Here is a 14,118-nt window from a genome sequence, read left to right on the forward strand (position 1 = left end):
TCCACCTGACGTAGGAGTGTGACTGCTGAGGCAGCAGGTTGAGTATTAACAAATTGGATTAGCAGCTTTCAGAAAGGTGTCAGGACAGAGGACACACTTCACAGCTTTCACTGCATTACTGATATCCATTCATCACTCTTCATAATCCTATTCCTCTCCCTGACAGACAGACAGACAGACAGACAGACAGACAGACAGACAGACAGACAGACAGACAGACAGACAGACAGACAGACAGACAGACAGACAGACAGAGATAGGGACGGGGGAGGTAGCACCCAATGCCTCTTATGGAGGGTGTCATGTGCAATATTATGTCAAATGTGAGTGTAATTATATTGGAAGAAGGAATACTCCACTCCACAGAGCAATTAGAAACTTAAATCTTTAATAAATAATTTCTTATAGTAATTCTGTATTATAGGGTTAGGGTTAACCCAGTGTTGCGCAGCAGAGCATTGTGTCTTGTGTCTCTCTACAGTACAGTCTCTTTACATCACTTTTTTCTTTAGGAAAAATTAAAGATTAAAATAGTTGTTTGAATTATGGTTTACCCAGTGATTAGTTGTGATTTGTAATGCCCTTGACATAGGAAACATATTTGCAATTAGCAATGCACACAGGAGATCATTTCTGAACATGTTATGGAAACAATCTGGTTTTGTGTATTTGACAAGCTGTAAACAAATATAACAGTACAGTAATGGGTTTATTATCATTCATGTAAATAACAGGAAAAAATAAATAAAGATGGGGCTCAATTATTTTGAGCATATTATTAATTTTAAGGAATAATGACAAGTAACTCATCAATGTTAGAAATCATGGATAGATACTAACTGCCATGGGTATCACTTCTGGTCACTGAGTGGGCGTCAATTCAGTATTTGGAATTTGAATGGGGAAGTAAACGCAGTAGAAGATAGCAGGTAAATTATACATGTTTTTCAGATAACTGTGATAAATAACACATTTAGCCTGATGTGACAGGATGGTACTGTACATTCCACATCACTAATTTGGGGATAAAACTACTTTACTTCAGTCAGTGAAATCCAAAGAAATTCTTGATCAATGTATTGTTTTCAAATTTATAGTATAATTCATTCAATTCCCCACTGTATAACATTCATCTGTGTTCATCATGTGTGATTTAGGCTTTAGGGGCAGGAGCGCCCTCTTCCACCTTGTTCTCCGTCAACAAGAGGAACTTCAACACAGGGTCCAGGTACTCCATGACGGTCTCCTTCACCCCTTTCTCCAGCAAGTACCCTTCTGTCTCGATCTCTGTGTTCTCCTGCCCTGCCACTGCCTCCATGGCTGTCTGCAGCAAACGCAGGCTCACCAGCACAGACCCCTGGAAAGGAGGAGGGGAAGGGAGGGGGAGCAGGTTAGCCATTCTGCATATCAGACACTTAAAAAAACATAAAACCCCAAAATGAACAAGGTATTATTATTTTTTATTTTTATTTTTTTTGCATGTTTTTAGCGGGGGGTTTAACCCCAGGGGAGCACGGGGAGAACATGCAAACTCCACACAGAAAGGCCCTTTTGACAAGCCCACCTGGGCCGTGGGCACTGAGGACATGGGGATGGGGACATGCCCACAGCATCCCAGGCGGGAATCGAACCCATGACCTTCTTGCTGCCCCCCCCCCGAGGTCTTAATTAACTTGATCTCTCACATCATACTTAATCTACCATTAGTTCTCAATATAAATCAAATCAGGATTTTAATCTATAAAACCTTTGAATTATAGCATTTTTGAATGCTAAATCAGCTAGCCTTGTGTGGCTTCTCCAAAGCATTCTAACGTAGATTACTTTACAAAAAAGAATATAAAAATCATGATAATGTGTCTCTTGGCCCACTTATGCCCCTACAATGGTATTGCTAAGTCTTGATGGGCCTCCAAATTAAAATCTCACCTCTCCTGTATCTCATTTGTATCAATTCTGCCTGAAAAGATTGTAGGACCATTGTCATTCTTCCCGTAGTACCTGTATCAGGAAGACTGAAAGAACTCCAGCACTGATGGTGTTCATCAGGCCCATGTAGTAGTTGACCAGCGCCTCCCTGCAGCCTCGGACGTAGATGTTGAGCTCCTCGGTCTCATGCTCATAGTTGTAGTGAGCTGAGTTGTTTGTGATCTGATACTGGATACATGGCCGTGGAGAGCTGGGGTTGCAGCAGCTGAAAGGGACTCCATCTAGCAAATAACGGCCGTCCACGTTGCTCTTTATACGGCTGGAAGAGAAATGTCAAAGATAGGGTCTCTACAACAAAGGGTTTGCAACCTGCATTTCTGTGTCAATACTAACACTGGCTATTCCATGATTCATCGGATCAATAAACAAATGGGCCTTCTGTGCCCGTCATCAACTTTGCTAATGTTGCTGAAGCAAAGGTTTCAGATCCAGCCATGAATCTGCACAGATATGAAACAGCCAGCAAATAAAGTTTTACACAACTTACTCTTTCACTTCCTTACAGCTGAAGTCAAGGTAGCGGTTGCTGATCCACTGGACTTCAAACCAGTCCCTGTAGTCGGAGTTTCCGCAGCACTGAAAATCGATCTGTAGGCGGTCGATGTTCTGCTTCTGGTAACAACGCCCTGGGGTGTCCGTGTCCTTGTAGAAGCGGATGCCATTCCTCAGGCCAATCTTCAGAGAAGACTCCAGGTTGCCCTTCATGGCAAAGCTCATGAGCACAGTCAGCAGCATGAGGACGGTGAAGAAACAAGAGACTGCAAAATAGGGCTTCAAGAAGGTCTTCCAGCGAGGAAACCGCCCAGCGTCCAGGGCATCCTGACAAATCTTCCCAGCAAAGTAGTTGATACCCAAACAGGCCAGACCCACAAGCATAAGGGTATTGGGCACAACATGTATGTCTGTGTTATCCATTACCTGTAAGTCAAATACCAATATAGTTAAGATACATTCAATTTATTTTCTAAAATACATCAAAATGTATCTGGTTAAAAGTTGCAATATCTTTCAACCGATGTATAATGTAAAATATATTACAAAATGCCTGATTGAAGCAATGTGTTTACAACTATTTGTATATCTGAAAATGTTTATCTTTGAACATTGATTTATAAAAACCAAAACGACAAAATTCTACCCATGTCTAATAATAAATGTGTTTGTTTTTACTCTTTATTACATTACATTACATTACGTCATTTGGCAGACACTTTTATCCAAAGCGACTTACAATAACACATTTTTGTCAGCAATAGAGCAATCAACTATGGAGCACAGTCTATGACAACTACAACTTCTGAAGGAACAGTGGTACAGTTTAGGTTAGTTAGGTTAGGTTAGTTTAGGTTAGTGGTACAAGTTTAGGTTAGTAATTTTTTTTTTTTTTTTTTTTTTTTTTTAATAAAGAAAGAGAGAACAAAGTTAGATCAAGAAGGGCCCAGATGGAGCCTGAAAAGGTGTGCCTTTCGTCTTTTCCAAAAGATCGGCAGTGATTCAGCTGTCCTGACCGAAGGTGGAAGCTCGTTCCACCATTGAGGTGCCAGGGACGAGAAGAGTCGAGATCGGGATGAGCGACTTTTGAGCCCCCGTAGCGGAGGGGCGAGGCGACCTGCACTGGTGGAGGAGCGAAGGGAGCGCTGAGAGGTTTGGAACCTGACCATAGATTGCAGGTACAGGGGAGCTGACTGGTGTGCAGCCCTGTAGGCCAGTACCAGTGACTTGAATTTGATGCGGGCCGAGATGGGAAGCCAGTTCTTCTCTTTATTCACGCAGGGAAGATTTCAACATTTATTTTTCAGCATCACTTCACACTTATACAAACATCCATGCTCATGAGCTTAATCTCAGTTAGACCACAGTCTTTATGAGCTTCTCAGTTAGACCACAGTCTTTATGAGCTTCTCAGGTAGACCACAGTCTTTATGAGCTTCTCAGGTAGACCACAGTCTTTATGAGCTTCTCAGTTAGACCACAGTCTTTATGAGCTTCTCAGTTAGACCACAGTCTTTATGAGCTTCTCAGGTAGACCAGTCTTTATGAGCTTCTCAGGTAGACCACAGTCTTTATGAGCTTCTCAGTTAGACCACAGTCTTCTGCTGTTGGCCACTGAGCAGCTCAACTGGGGCAATTGAGGCTTAACTGTGTTGCTCAAGCACAACAAAGGACACCAAAAACACAACTGCTTCTTCTTGCAAAACTATTAGACTACAAAACTATCAACTTTGAGAATTGCATAATTACCCCAAGTCCCACAGTTAAAAACCTTGGCGTCACTTTTGACTTTATGTCACTTGCCAGCTACTATCTCCGTTTCGCCCTGTACCAGCACAGGTGAGAGTCTGGATCCTCTTACTCTCACTGTGGTATCATATAATCTTATCTTCTTATCTACTATTAACAATGAGTGTCCATGTGCGTGTGTGCGTACGTGCAGAATTGTGGCTGGCCACAGCTATGCCGTGTTACGTGCGATCGGGCTGAAACTTTCAGGAAGTGTAAAGAGCACCTGTGCGGGTGACCTGACAGAGCCAGATTTTTTAATTAGGTGATTGCCCCGATTACCTGATTAATGATATGATGCCATCAGTGATGATGTCATCAGTTATGATGTCATCAGTGATGTCATCCTTCCTGGCTGAGGCTATAGTGATGATGTCATCAGTGATGTCATCAGTAGTTGGGTTTCCATCCACCTGATTTTATGAAAAATTTCAATTTGTGGATAAAAAAACTGAGGATTTAAAACGTTATGCTTGCCAAGTTGAAGAGTGGCACCTGGTAATCCAGAAATTGCATTTTATGGTACTTTGATTACTTGATCATCAAGAAACTCTAAATTAATAATATTAGATGTGTTTAGAAGCAGGGGTGCCCAAATTCTTTCCCATGAAGGGCCAAAACTCAATCTGGGTGGAGGGCCGAGGCCCAAAAATAAACGTTGTGGAATTACATTAAAATGTATTGTGTTTTATAGAAAATTAACATTCTAAATCTAAAATAACATTTCAATATAATAATCTACTTTTTTATATACATTTTTTTTCCCAAATCCGTGGCGGGCCAAAACAAACAGAGCGCACCAAACTTGGCCCGCGGGCCCCAAATTGGTCAGCACTGGTTTAGAGCTTGGTCGTTGCCTGCCTGCAAGAGGGCACGTATCGGGTGTAGCAGCTGATCAGCAGCTCAGACAGCCTCAAACACGAGGTGATTGACAGTTCTATAAATCGCATAATAGCAGCGGATGGAAACGCGCATTATTTCGCATTTTCTTTTGCCGACTTTGTGAAAATTTGTGATACCTTTGGATGGAAACAAACCCAACTAATGATGATGTGACATCATCAGTGATTATGTCGTGTTCCAGACCAGGGGGGCCTAACTCCCAGTGGGGTCCACTAGTAGTGTAGTGAGACAAAGAAAATGCTCTGTTATCTTTACAACCCTCCACCGAAAGTACCAAGCAGGCCTGCTGTATTGCACAATCAAAATCTCCATCAAAACTTGCCATTTTCAGCGTGTAGCAACGCTAGTTTGCTAGCTAGCATTGTTGTTTCACAACAGCGGAGGCATTTGAGAGTGACACGCATATATATTTAAAAGATGACATATGTGTATGAAAAACAATGTGTTGGCCTGTCAGATGTGACTGGAGAAGGCATTCCAGAGGGAGGGGACGGCAAGGCCCTGTCAGAGGCCCCCCTGTCACAGCTTTAGCAAAGAGATCCCTGCAATGCTTGTCACAGTGGTTATAAATCTTATGATCATATTCAGCCAGACAGTGACATTGAGATTTACAATGGTGAGGAACTTATTTTTCTTTTTTAAACCACTGAGGCCCCCTGCAAAATCCGCCCATGGTGCGCCGCTGCTTAATGCATATAGAGGAAACACTGTTATTGAAACCTGGGAACATTGAGTCCTGGGAACATTGAGCCCTGGCCTGGGAACATTTAGCCCTGGGAACATTGATACGCTCCCGCTTGTCTTATATCGTCATTAGTCCACTATAGACCCTTCTCACGGGGGCCATTTTGTGTCAAGAAGCCAGGGTAAACACAGGTGCAAGCAAAACACTAATGAGGGTTTCCAACTTCCATGATTGGGATTTGGAAACCCTCATTAGTGTTTTGCTTGCACCTGTGTTTACCCTGGCTTCTCGACACAAAATGGCCCCCGTGAGAAGGGTCTATTACGGGATCAACCTGTTAAGGTAACTTGAAAAGGGCTCTTTTTCTTTTTCCTTTTATAAGTTTCCTTATAACTCGTTATATAAGGATTTTTCTAAATGTCTATGGAGAAAATGAATGGGGAACTCACTTCCAGGGTAATAACGTCACGAAAAAGTCACGTGACTGTTGAGCTCGGTCTTTCTCTTGCGCTGCTATGGAAGGCAACCAATCAGAGGCAGAGAGTGGGTCACGACTACCATAAATATCCTAAATATCAGGTTGGGCAACTGAAAATGGCTATGAAATGGTAATTTTGGCAAATTGGCAGGGCACTTCAACATTTGTACAAAAATATCTTAATTGCGCACTTATTGCTACTGTGCACTGCTGTGCCACTGGTTAACCCTTCACGTGCCAGAGGTGGCACCCGTGCCCTAGGTTACTGACCCCTGCTATAGACCAATATGTGGGGGTGCTACGAAAATAAGAGGATTTTCATGACTTCAGAGTTACTTTATAATGAAGTCCCCTCCCCCACCCCCCAAATAAAACCAGATATGGCACACAGCACACAGCACATTAGCACATTCAAAATAAATTTGTAATTTTTTTTATGAATTTGGCCAAATAATAACAAAAAATATATAGCTATAATACTACAAGTGACCACAAGGCAATGACAAAAACTTTCACAGTCAAAGGTTTAGGCATGAGGAGTGATTGGGTAGGTTTAGGCATCAGGAGTGATGATTGGTTAGGTTTAGGCATGATGAGTGATGATTGGTAGGTTTAGGCATGAGGAGTGGTGATTGGTTAGGTCAGGGTAAGAAAAAGTCCACAATAGAAATAAGCCTTTTGATTGATTGATTGATTGATTGATTGATTGATTGATTGATTGATTGATTGATTGATTGATTGATTGATTGATTGATTGATTGAAAGGTTAGATAGATAGATAGATAGATAGATAGATACAGTAGATAGATACATACAGTAGATAGATAGATAGATAGATAGATAGATTGATTGATTGATTGATTGATTGATTGATTGATTGATTGATTGATAGATAGATAGATAGATAGATAGATAGATAGATAGATAGATAGATAGATAGATAGATTGATTGATTGACTTTATTCATATAGGGACAATAAAATATCCAAGGAGGATAGCATGTAAAAGTGTAAACACTTATTTCCAACATGGTCCCTGATGTTTTACTTCATTTCGAACTTTGGAATCTCACACTATGCCAAGCTGCTCCCTGCAGCGCACCAACTGGACAATGTCTATTTTCTCTAAATTGACCCCTATAAAACCATCCATTACACTTGAAGGCGTCATTGGCAATGGGCGTGGCCACCCGCATTGCCCCGTGATGAACACGTCACGCCCGCGCCACACGCCCGCGCCATCTTGCCATACCGTCACACTGCTTTAGTCCAGCAGCCCATGCAGACGTGTTCTGTTTTTCTCTTGACCCTCGACTAGCTTATGGTCAGCTCTTAGCCAGCAGTGACACCTTTCTCCTCGTCTTCCATCAACCCAAACGGGAGCGGCGGATGAGGACTGCACGACTTTGTCGAACCAGGCCCTCTTCGCCAGGAATGGCAGGACCCACTGCGAAAGCTAAGAGTATTTTCTCTCGTACTGTTACAGCTAGCTTGGTAGTCTGTGGCTAGCTATTAGCTGTTGAGTTACGCTAGCCTGAGTCGGCCTGTTCCTGAGCCCACCGACCTTTACCGCCTGTGTCAACACGGCACTGGCTCCCCTCCATGCAAAGGGGATACGCGTCTATGTTTACCTCGACGACGCACTCATAGCGGCGGACTCGAGGGACGTGGCCATCGCGCACACCAGGGCCGTGATAGATCACCTATACAGACCCTGGGGTTTCTGATAAACTGGCAGAAAAGTTGCCTCGCCCCGGTCCAGGTCACAACTGGTCCCTCAATCACCGCCTGGACCCGGGCAAGCACCGGCATCACAGGGTGACTTTGACGGATGCGGCCTGACGGTCGCTGCGCGTGTGGATGGACCCTCGCTGGCTCTCTACGGGCGTGCGAGTGGGCGTGTCATTCGCACCGACGCCTACAGTACCTGTGGGGTTGGGGCGCGGTGTGCGATGGCCTCTCGACAAACGGCCGGGTGGGAAGCCCAGGAGCTTCGCCACATAAACGTGCTAGACCTGGAATCTGTTCGCCTGGCTCTACGCAACTTCCGGCATCAGATACTTGGGTACCACGTCTTGATTCGCTCGGACAACATGGCCGCCATCGCCTACTTAACTCATTGAGTGCCAGCCACTTTTGGAGAACGGACGCTCCCAGTGCCAGAGTTTCAGAGCGTTTTCAGTGATTTCTCGAGGCCGACAGAATATTGTGTGATATTACTATGTAAACACCGAACACGCACAAAGAACGATGAGACTCTATTGTATCAGCAGCAAAAAAAAGTTTATTGATATCATTTTCCGTTCTTTAGTTATCAGCCGGAGAAGATAGGTCAAAAACAGCAAAAACAGGCGTTTCCATCTAGAAGCTGAGATATTGAGCCTTTTGTGAAATGAAGCATTTCAAGCAAATCACTGACTCTGAAACTAATATTTTCTGACCTGAAACATCTGAACAGTAATTTCCTTCAATATAACAGCACCCCCACCCCCCTCTACTGCAAACTCCTCCTCCGTGGGTGTGTCTCTGGTGTCTCTGCTCGCTCTGCTGCTTGTCAGGCGAGTCTCTGCTGCTTGCGGATCCACGTTCGGATGGCGGCCGCTCGTCGGGGGAGTCTGGATCGGGCTCGCTTGTTTCTGGGGTTTCGGTTGTGAGCTGGGATGAAGCTGCGTCCGATTCTGGGCTTTCTGGGCTTTCTGCTGCGCGTTTCAAAGTGTGCTGCACCCAGAGTCTATTTTCGGAGCCCCCCACCGTTGTGCGCCGGCTCCCAGCGCGACAGCGAAAAGCCAAACCATTCTCATGAGAATGGTTTCATCACGGCTTTTTCTGCTGTTTTTACTCAACTTTCTCTAATCTGGAGAGCACTGTCGCCACCTAATGGGTCGGTAAAATAGGTTATACACATTCAACATGCCCCAAAATTTTACAGGAGATGTAATAGGCATTGATCCACGTCCCACCATCAAAGAACGCAATTGACGACAATCGTCGTCATTGGCACTCTACGTTAGTAATCGAATTGACGACGATTGTCGTCATTGGCACTCAATGAGTTAAACAAGCAGGGCGGTGTACGGTCGAGAACCTTGAACCAAGTAGCGGCCGAGATACACCTTTGGCCACACTCCCACCTGCGCTCCTTGTCAGCGCCGCACTTACCCGGCCGACTGAACTTCGGGGCAGACTTGCTGACGGAGTGGCAGTTGCCAAGCTAGGCTGCTAAGCTAACAACACAACAGAGACCGAGTCAACTCTGACCTGCCCCGGATGGGCTTACAGTGCTTATGTTCTTCTTCTGTGGTTTCTCTTCTTCTTCCGTTACCAAACATAAGCGCTTCTCACCAGGGGCAGACTGGGATCCTAATTCAGGCCGGGCATTAGATACCAAGCAGGCCAGGCCGATACGGGCCAACGCGCGTGCCGGCGAAAAATTTGGGCCGTTTGAAGCCCAATTTGGGCCGTTTGAAGCCCAATTTGGGCCATTTGAAGCCAGATTTGGGCCGTTTGAAGCCCAATTTGGGTCGTTTGTAGCCAGATTTGGGCCGTTTGAAGCCCAATTTGGGCCGTTTGAAGCCCAATTTGGGCCGAGTCCAATTTTACAATGAGATGCACCCACTTTAACCCTGAATAAAGTAATAAAACCACTAGTAAACCAGTAGGCGGCACCTGGCCTGCTGTTCAGTGAGTGGCCTGACTGCGAGCACCAAAAAAAAAAAAAAAAAAAAAAAAAAATCAGGCCAGGCCAGGCCAGGCCAGGCCACCGGGCATTTGCCCGACGTGCCCGATTATGCAGTCCGTGCCTGCTTCTCACTGCTTCGTCTGAGGCACATCCGGGGCAGGTCAGGGTTGACTCGGTCTCTGTTGTGTTGTTAGCTTAGCTGCCTAGCTTAGCATAGATATGATCTGATTTCAAGATTATGGACGATTCAATTAAATTGCCACTCGTATGGAATAAGCCCATATATCGATTACAAACAGCAGCGGGAGATAAAGCGGGAGGTGTTATCTATGTGACGGACACTCGGACAGCAAACAGAACAGGCTGTCGGCAGCACGGAGCTTAGTTAGATAGCTAATTCATGTTCTCATAATTATATAACAACCACATTGAACCGCGATGTGACAGAAAAGGTGTTATTTACAGAGCGCATTCAGCATGCCCCGTTTGCACCCGTTATAGCCTGTTTGAGGACACTACTCCGAGGTGAATATCTTCTGTGGGCATCCGAATGAAACCAAATTTATTTGGGTGAGTAAAACATCATATTTTAAGCTGGAAATAAGGTCTGGCATGTAAAAAACAGAATTCTCCTTTAAGGCCCACTCCACGCGAGGTGTTGCAATATCCTGGGCATTGTTGCGTGGTGTGTCAGTGGAAGACATGTGTGCGGCTGCCTCATGGTCTACCCACCACACTTTGTTAGGTTCTATAGCCTTGATGTGGCCAGTGCGCCCTTTGCGCATGCTGTGTTGTCAGCCGCCAGGCAGTAGGCAGTTCCTTAAGTCACTCTTATGCCTATGGATTGCCATGGGCTGAGGCCATGTGCTCCGTTGCCTGCCTCGAGTCTCAGGGTCGCACGAGGTGCTTCCTTGCAGCGAGGTTGGGTGGATAGATGGCATAGTGTGAGATTCCGAAGTTGAAACGAAGTAAAACGTTGGGGTTGTTCTACAGTAGATGTGTGAGGAATCTCACACATCTAGCCTCGCTGCTTCTTCAGAACAGTGTGCTGCTGGACGCTTTGAGTGACGGTATGGCAAGATGGCGTGGGCGTAACGTGTTCGTCACGGGGCGGTGCATGCCACACCCATGCCATTGCCAATAACGCCTTCAGGCATAATGGATGGTTTTATAGGGGTACATTTTGAGAAAAAGACATTGTCCAGTTGGTGCGCTGTAGGGAGCAGCTTGGCATAGTGTGAGATTCCTCGTTCTCACTCGTAAAACCTGGGTTGTAGGACAATCCCAATGTTTTGTTGTGGTCTATGATTTTTTTTAAATGTATGTATTCCTGCTGGGCAGTTGTATACATATCTTTTTTTATCAATTATCAAATACATTCAATCAATCAAGAATGGCTGGTTATTAACTTTACACATTTGTTTATTTAAAAATAAAAAAGATACTAAAATGCTTGATGGGGCTTAAGTGCAAATTATGCTCGAGCGAAATCGCTGGCGCTGACTGCGCCGAGGGGGTCGCTGCAGCTGGGCGTCCTATCGGCGCAGCTCGGCGTAGGGGGCATGCAGCTCCTCGAAAATGTGACTCTGCGCCGTCAACTCCTTGTTGTGAGGAATGAGGAAATGCCATTTCCTCATTTAACGTGCTTGTCCCTCATCTAGCAAAGCCTTCTGCAGGCTCATCGGAATGAGTTTTGAAATGGAGGGACCATAAAATGTCCCCCCACCGACATGATTGCAAGTTCTTGGTAACGACACGATAACGTTTCGCTGTCGCCGCTCGGCGGCGGCAAGGCTCCAAGTTGAGGCTGCGCAGAACCTTGTCAGCGCCTTTAACTGGGGCTTGGCAGATTTGTGAGGGGGCTATAGCCCCCCCTTGCTCCGGTGTAGCTCCGTCCCTGGTCTCCATACTGTATAACAAGAACATTTTATTTTCATGAGCCAGGGTTCGACAGTTAGAGACTTCATTTCTCGAAGGAGGGAATCTCTTGCGCTTCAGCTCCCCCACAGAGGGAGGTCGGTGCTTCTCAGAACAGGAGGATATCACAGTAAAGGAAGAATCTGGAGCACACGGTCACTGGTGACCGTGGTCAAAACCACTGGTCAAAACCTGACCCTGATGAAGACGCGTTGCATCGAAACATTGGTGCACTTAGCCTATTAAAAGAAACCTTCTCACCAGTGACCGTGTGCTCCAGATTCTTCCTTTACTGAGACTTAATTTCTCATTAGGGTCCAGGACTCAAAAGGAATATTTCATATGGCTGCCTGTGTATTAAATGCATTTACTTCAACTATCAATCATAATTAAAAGAGTATCTAGTTCCATACATCATCATCATACCCACTTAGACATGCTCAATATCCCTCACTCTTTGCTCCAAAAACCTTTAAGGAAATTGGGCGTAGGGCGGCCCTTCCATTTCAAAGCCCCATCTGGAACCTAATTCTCTCTGCTCTATTTCTTCACTTTGCATTTTTAGGACTGCATTATTTGCTTATCTGAAAACAACTTGTTCTTGTTTCTAATTGTGTTTATTCTTATCAATTGTTTGTGGGGGTGGGTGGGTTGGGGCTTGTGAATGTTTGAGTGGCGTATTCGTACGTGTTGGCGTGTACCTGATTCATCTCAAGGGGGTTTCCTTTAATACATTTCAATATGGAAGGATTTGAAAAATCCTTTGACCTACAAACAATTGTCAAATTTTACTGTAATATTTAGAGAGTTTAGAAACGGTATGATTTTGTCATTTGTATGTCCATATCATGACTGCATTATCACCTACGTATATTAACTATTATTGAATAACAGCATGTCACTACTTGTGCAGTTATTAGCAATTAAGCTATCCTTTTATGCTGGCTTTACACGATGTAATTTCTGTGTAGTTAGTTGCAGATTGCAAAGTAAACTTTTATTGTTGCTATGTCACTAAACACATCCTGAACATTGCAAGTGAAAACACAAACCCAATTCATGATTTATAATGCTTTCCTAAGAGACTCCAGCACAACTAAGTTACACAGAACAGAACTGAAGTTGGATTCCAGCTGCATAATGTAAAGCCAGCCTTAGAATATTATCTTGATCCTTATATTTGTTGGTAATGTGAATGTATAAAAAGACAACACCAACAAAAATGCTTCCGAATTATTGCTTAAACTCCAAAGTGGCACAATATAAAACTTTAGAAGTAGGCTATACCTCTGCCCTCTTGCGGAGCTCCGTCTTGAGGATGCAGCCCAGGGTGAAGGTGATGGCCCCGGCTACTGTGGCGACCCAGGAGAGCAGCCATAGTCCCTGGGCTAGCTTCACCCTCTTCGCAAAGGGGAACTTCATCTTCATCACCACCATGGTTGCAGCGAGGGGCTGCAAGGTCTCCAAGTCTTACCAGGGGGAGAGGGGGAGGTGGGCTTTATCTGTGGGAAAGGAGGAGAGTCCATATTTTGCATTCAACACGAAAACGTGAGGAGCTGAATTAACAAGGTTCAAAGATGAAAATTTTGAAAAATTGATCGGTAGCATTGGAGAGATTATAATCAAAAAGTCATTGATAATAGCCACATGAGAACAAATGTATCCAACAACAATGAAAAAGCAACAGGTTAGCAAAAGGAAAATCCTTGGAGAACCAGGATATAAAACTTTATATCTCAGTTGGTGTGTCTTGGATTTGTTGGTGTTGGTGGGGTAAAAGTTCACCTTGTTCGTCCCCCCAAAAAGTGCAGGGGAAAAAAATCCAGATTATGTCCTCAGACCACTGTACAGTGTGCCACACAGTGGATTTGGCATACTGGATTTGGCAAAACTGGAGGCTGGAGCGTCTTACCACTAATACCTACCTATCCCATTAAATCCAGGCCATTGTCTGCTCAGCAAAGCCTTCCTCATATAGCAGAGAGGGACGTGGATGACAAACCAAATTGAACATGACAGGGAGGTAGATATTATAAGGCATTAACTGTGCAGCACTGATCCTTATGGCAACTTCAAAACACAAGCACACACACACACACACACACACACACACACACACACACTCACACACAGGTACACACAGATTGTAATAAATATCAGATGAAAGAATATGAGATAAAGACGAGAC

The 14,118-nt window shown here is 44.5% G+C and overlaps 1 protein-coding gene across 1 annotated transcript; it reads right to left on the minus strand.

Annotated features, from left to right (window-relative positions):
• Positions 1 to 1,153: 1,153 nt before the first annotated feature.
• Positions 1,154 to 13,367, minus strand: rom1a (retinal outer segment membrane protein 1a; the record flags this gene model as incomplete). Its single annotated transcript, XM_083632290.1, has 4 exons — positions 1,154 to 1,357; positions 2,002 to 2,248; positions 2,477 to 2,907; positions 13,218 to 13,367. The coding sequence occupies 4 exons, from the start codon at positions 13,365 to 13,367 to the stop codon at positions 1,154 to 1,156; spliced, it is 1,032 nt and encodes a 343-aa protein (XP_083488416.1).
• Between the last annotated feature and the right edge of the window lie 751 nt (positions 13,368 to 14,118).

The sequence above is a fragment of the Poromitra crassiceps genome, assembly GCF_964638095.1.
Source record: "Poromitra crassiceps genome assembly, chromosome: 1".
In the NCBI taxonomy this organism is placed as follows: Eukaryota; Metazoa; Chordata; class Actinopteri; order Beryciformes; family Melamphaidae; genus Poromitra; species Poromitra crassiceps.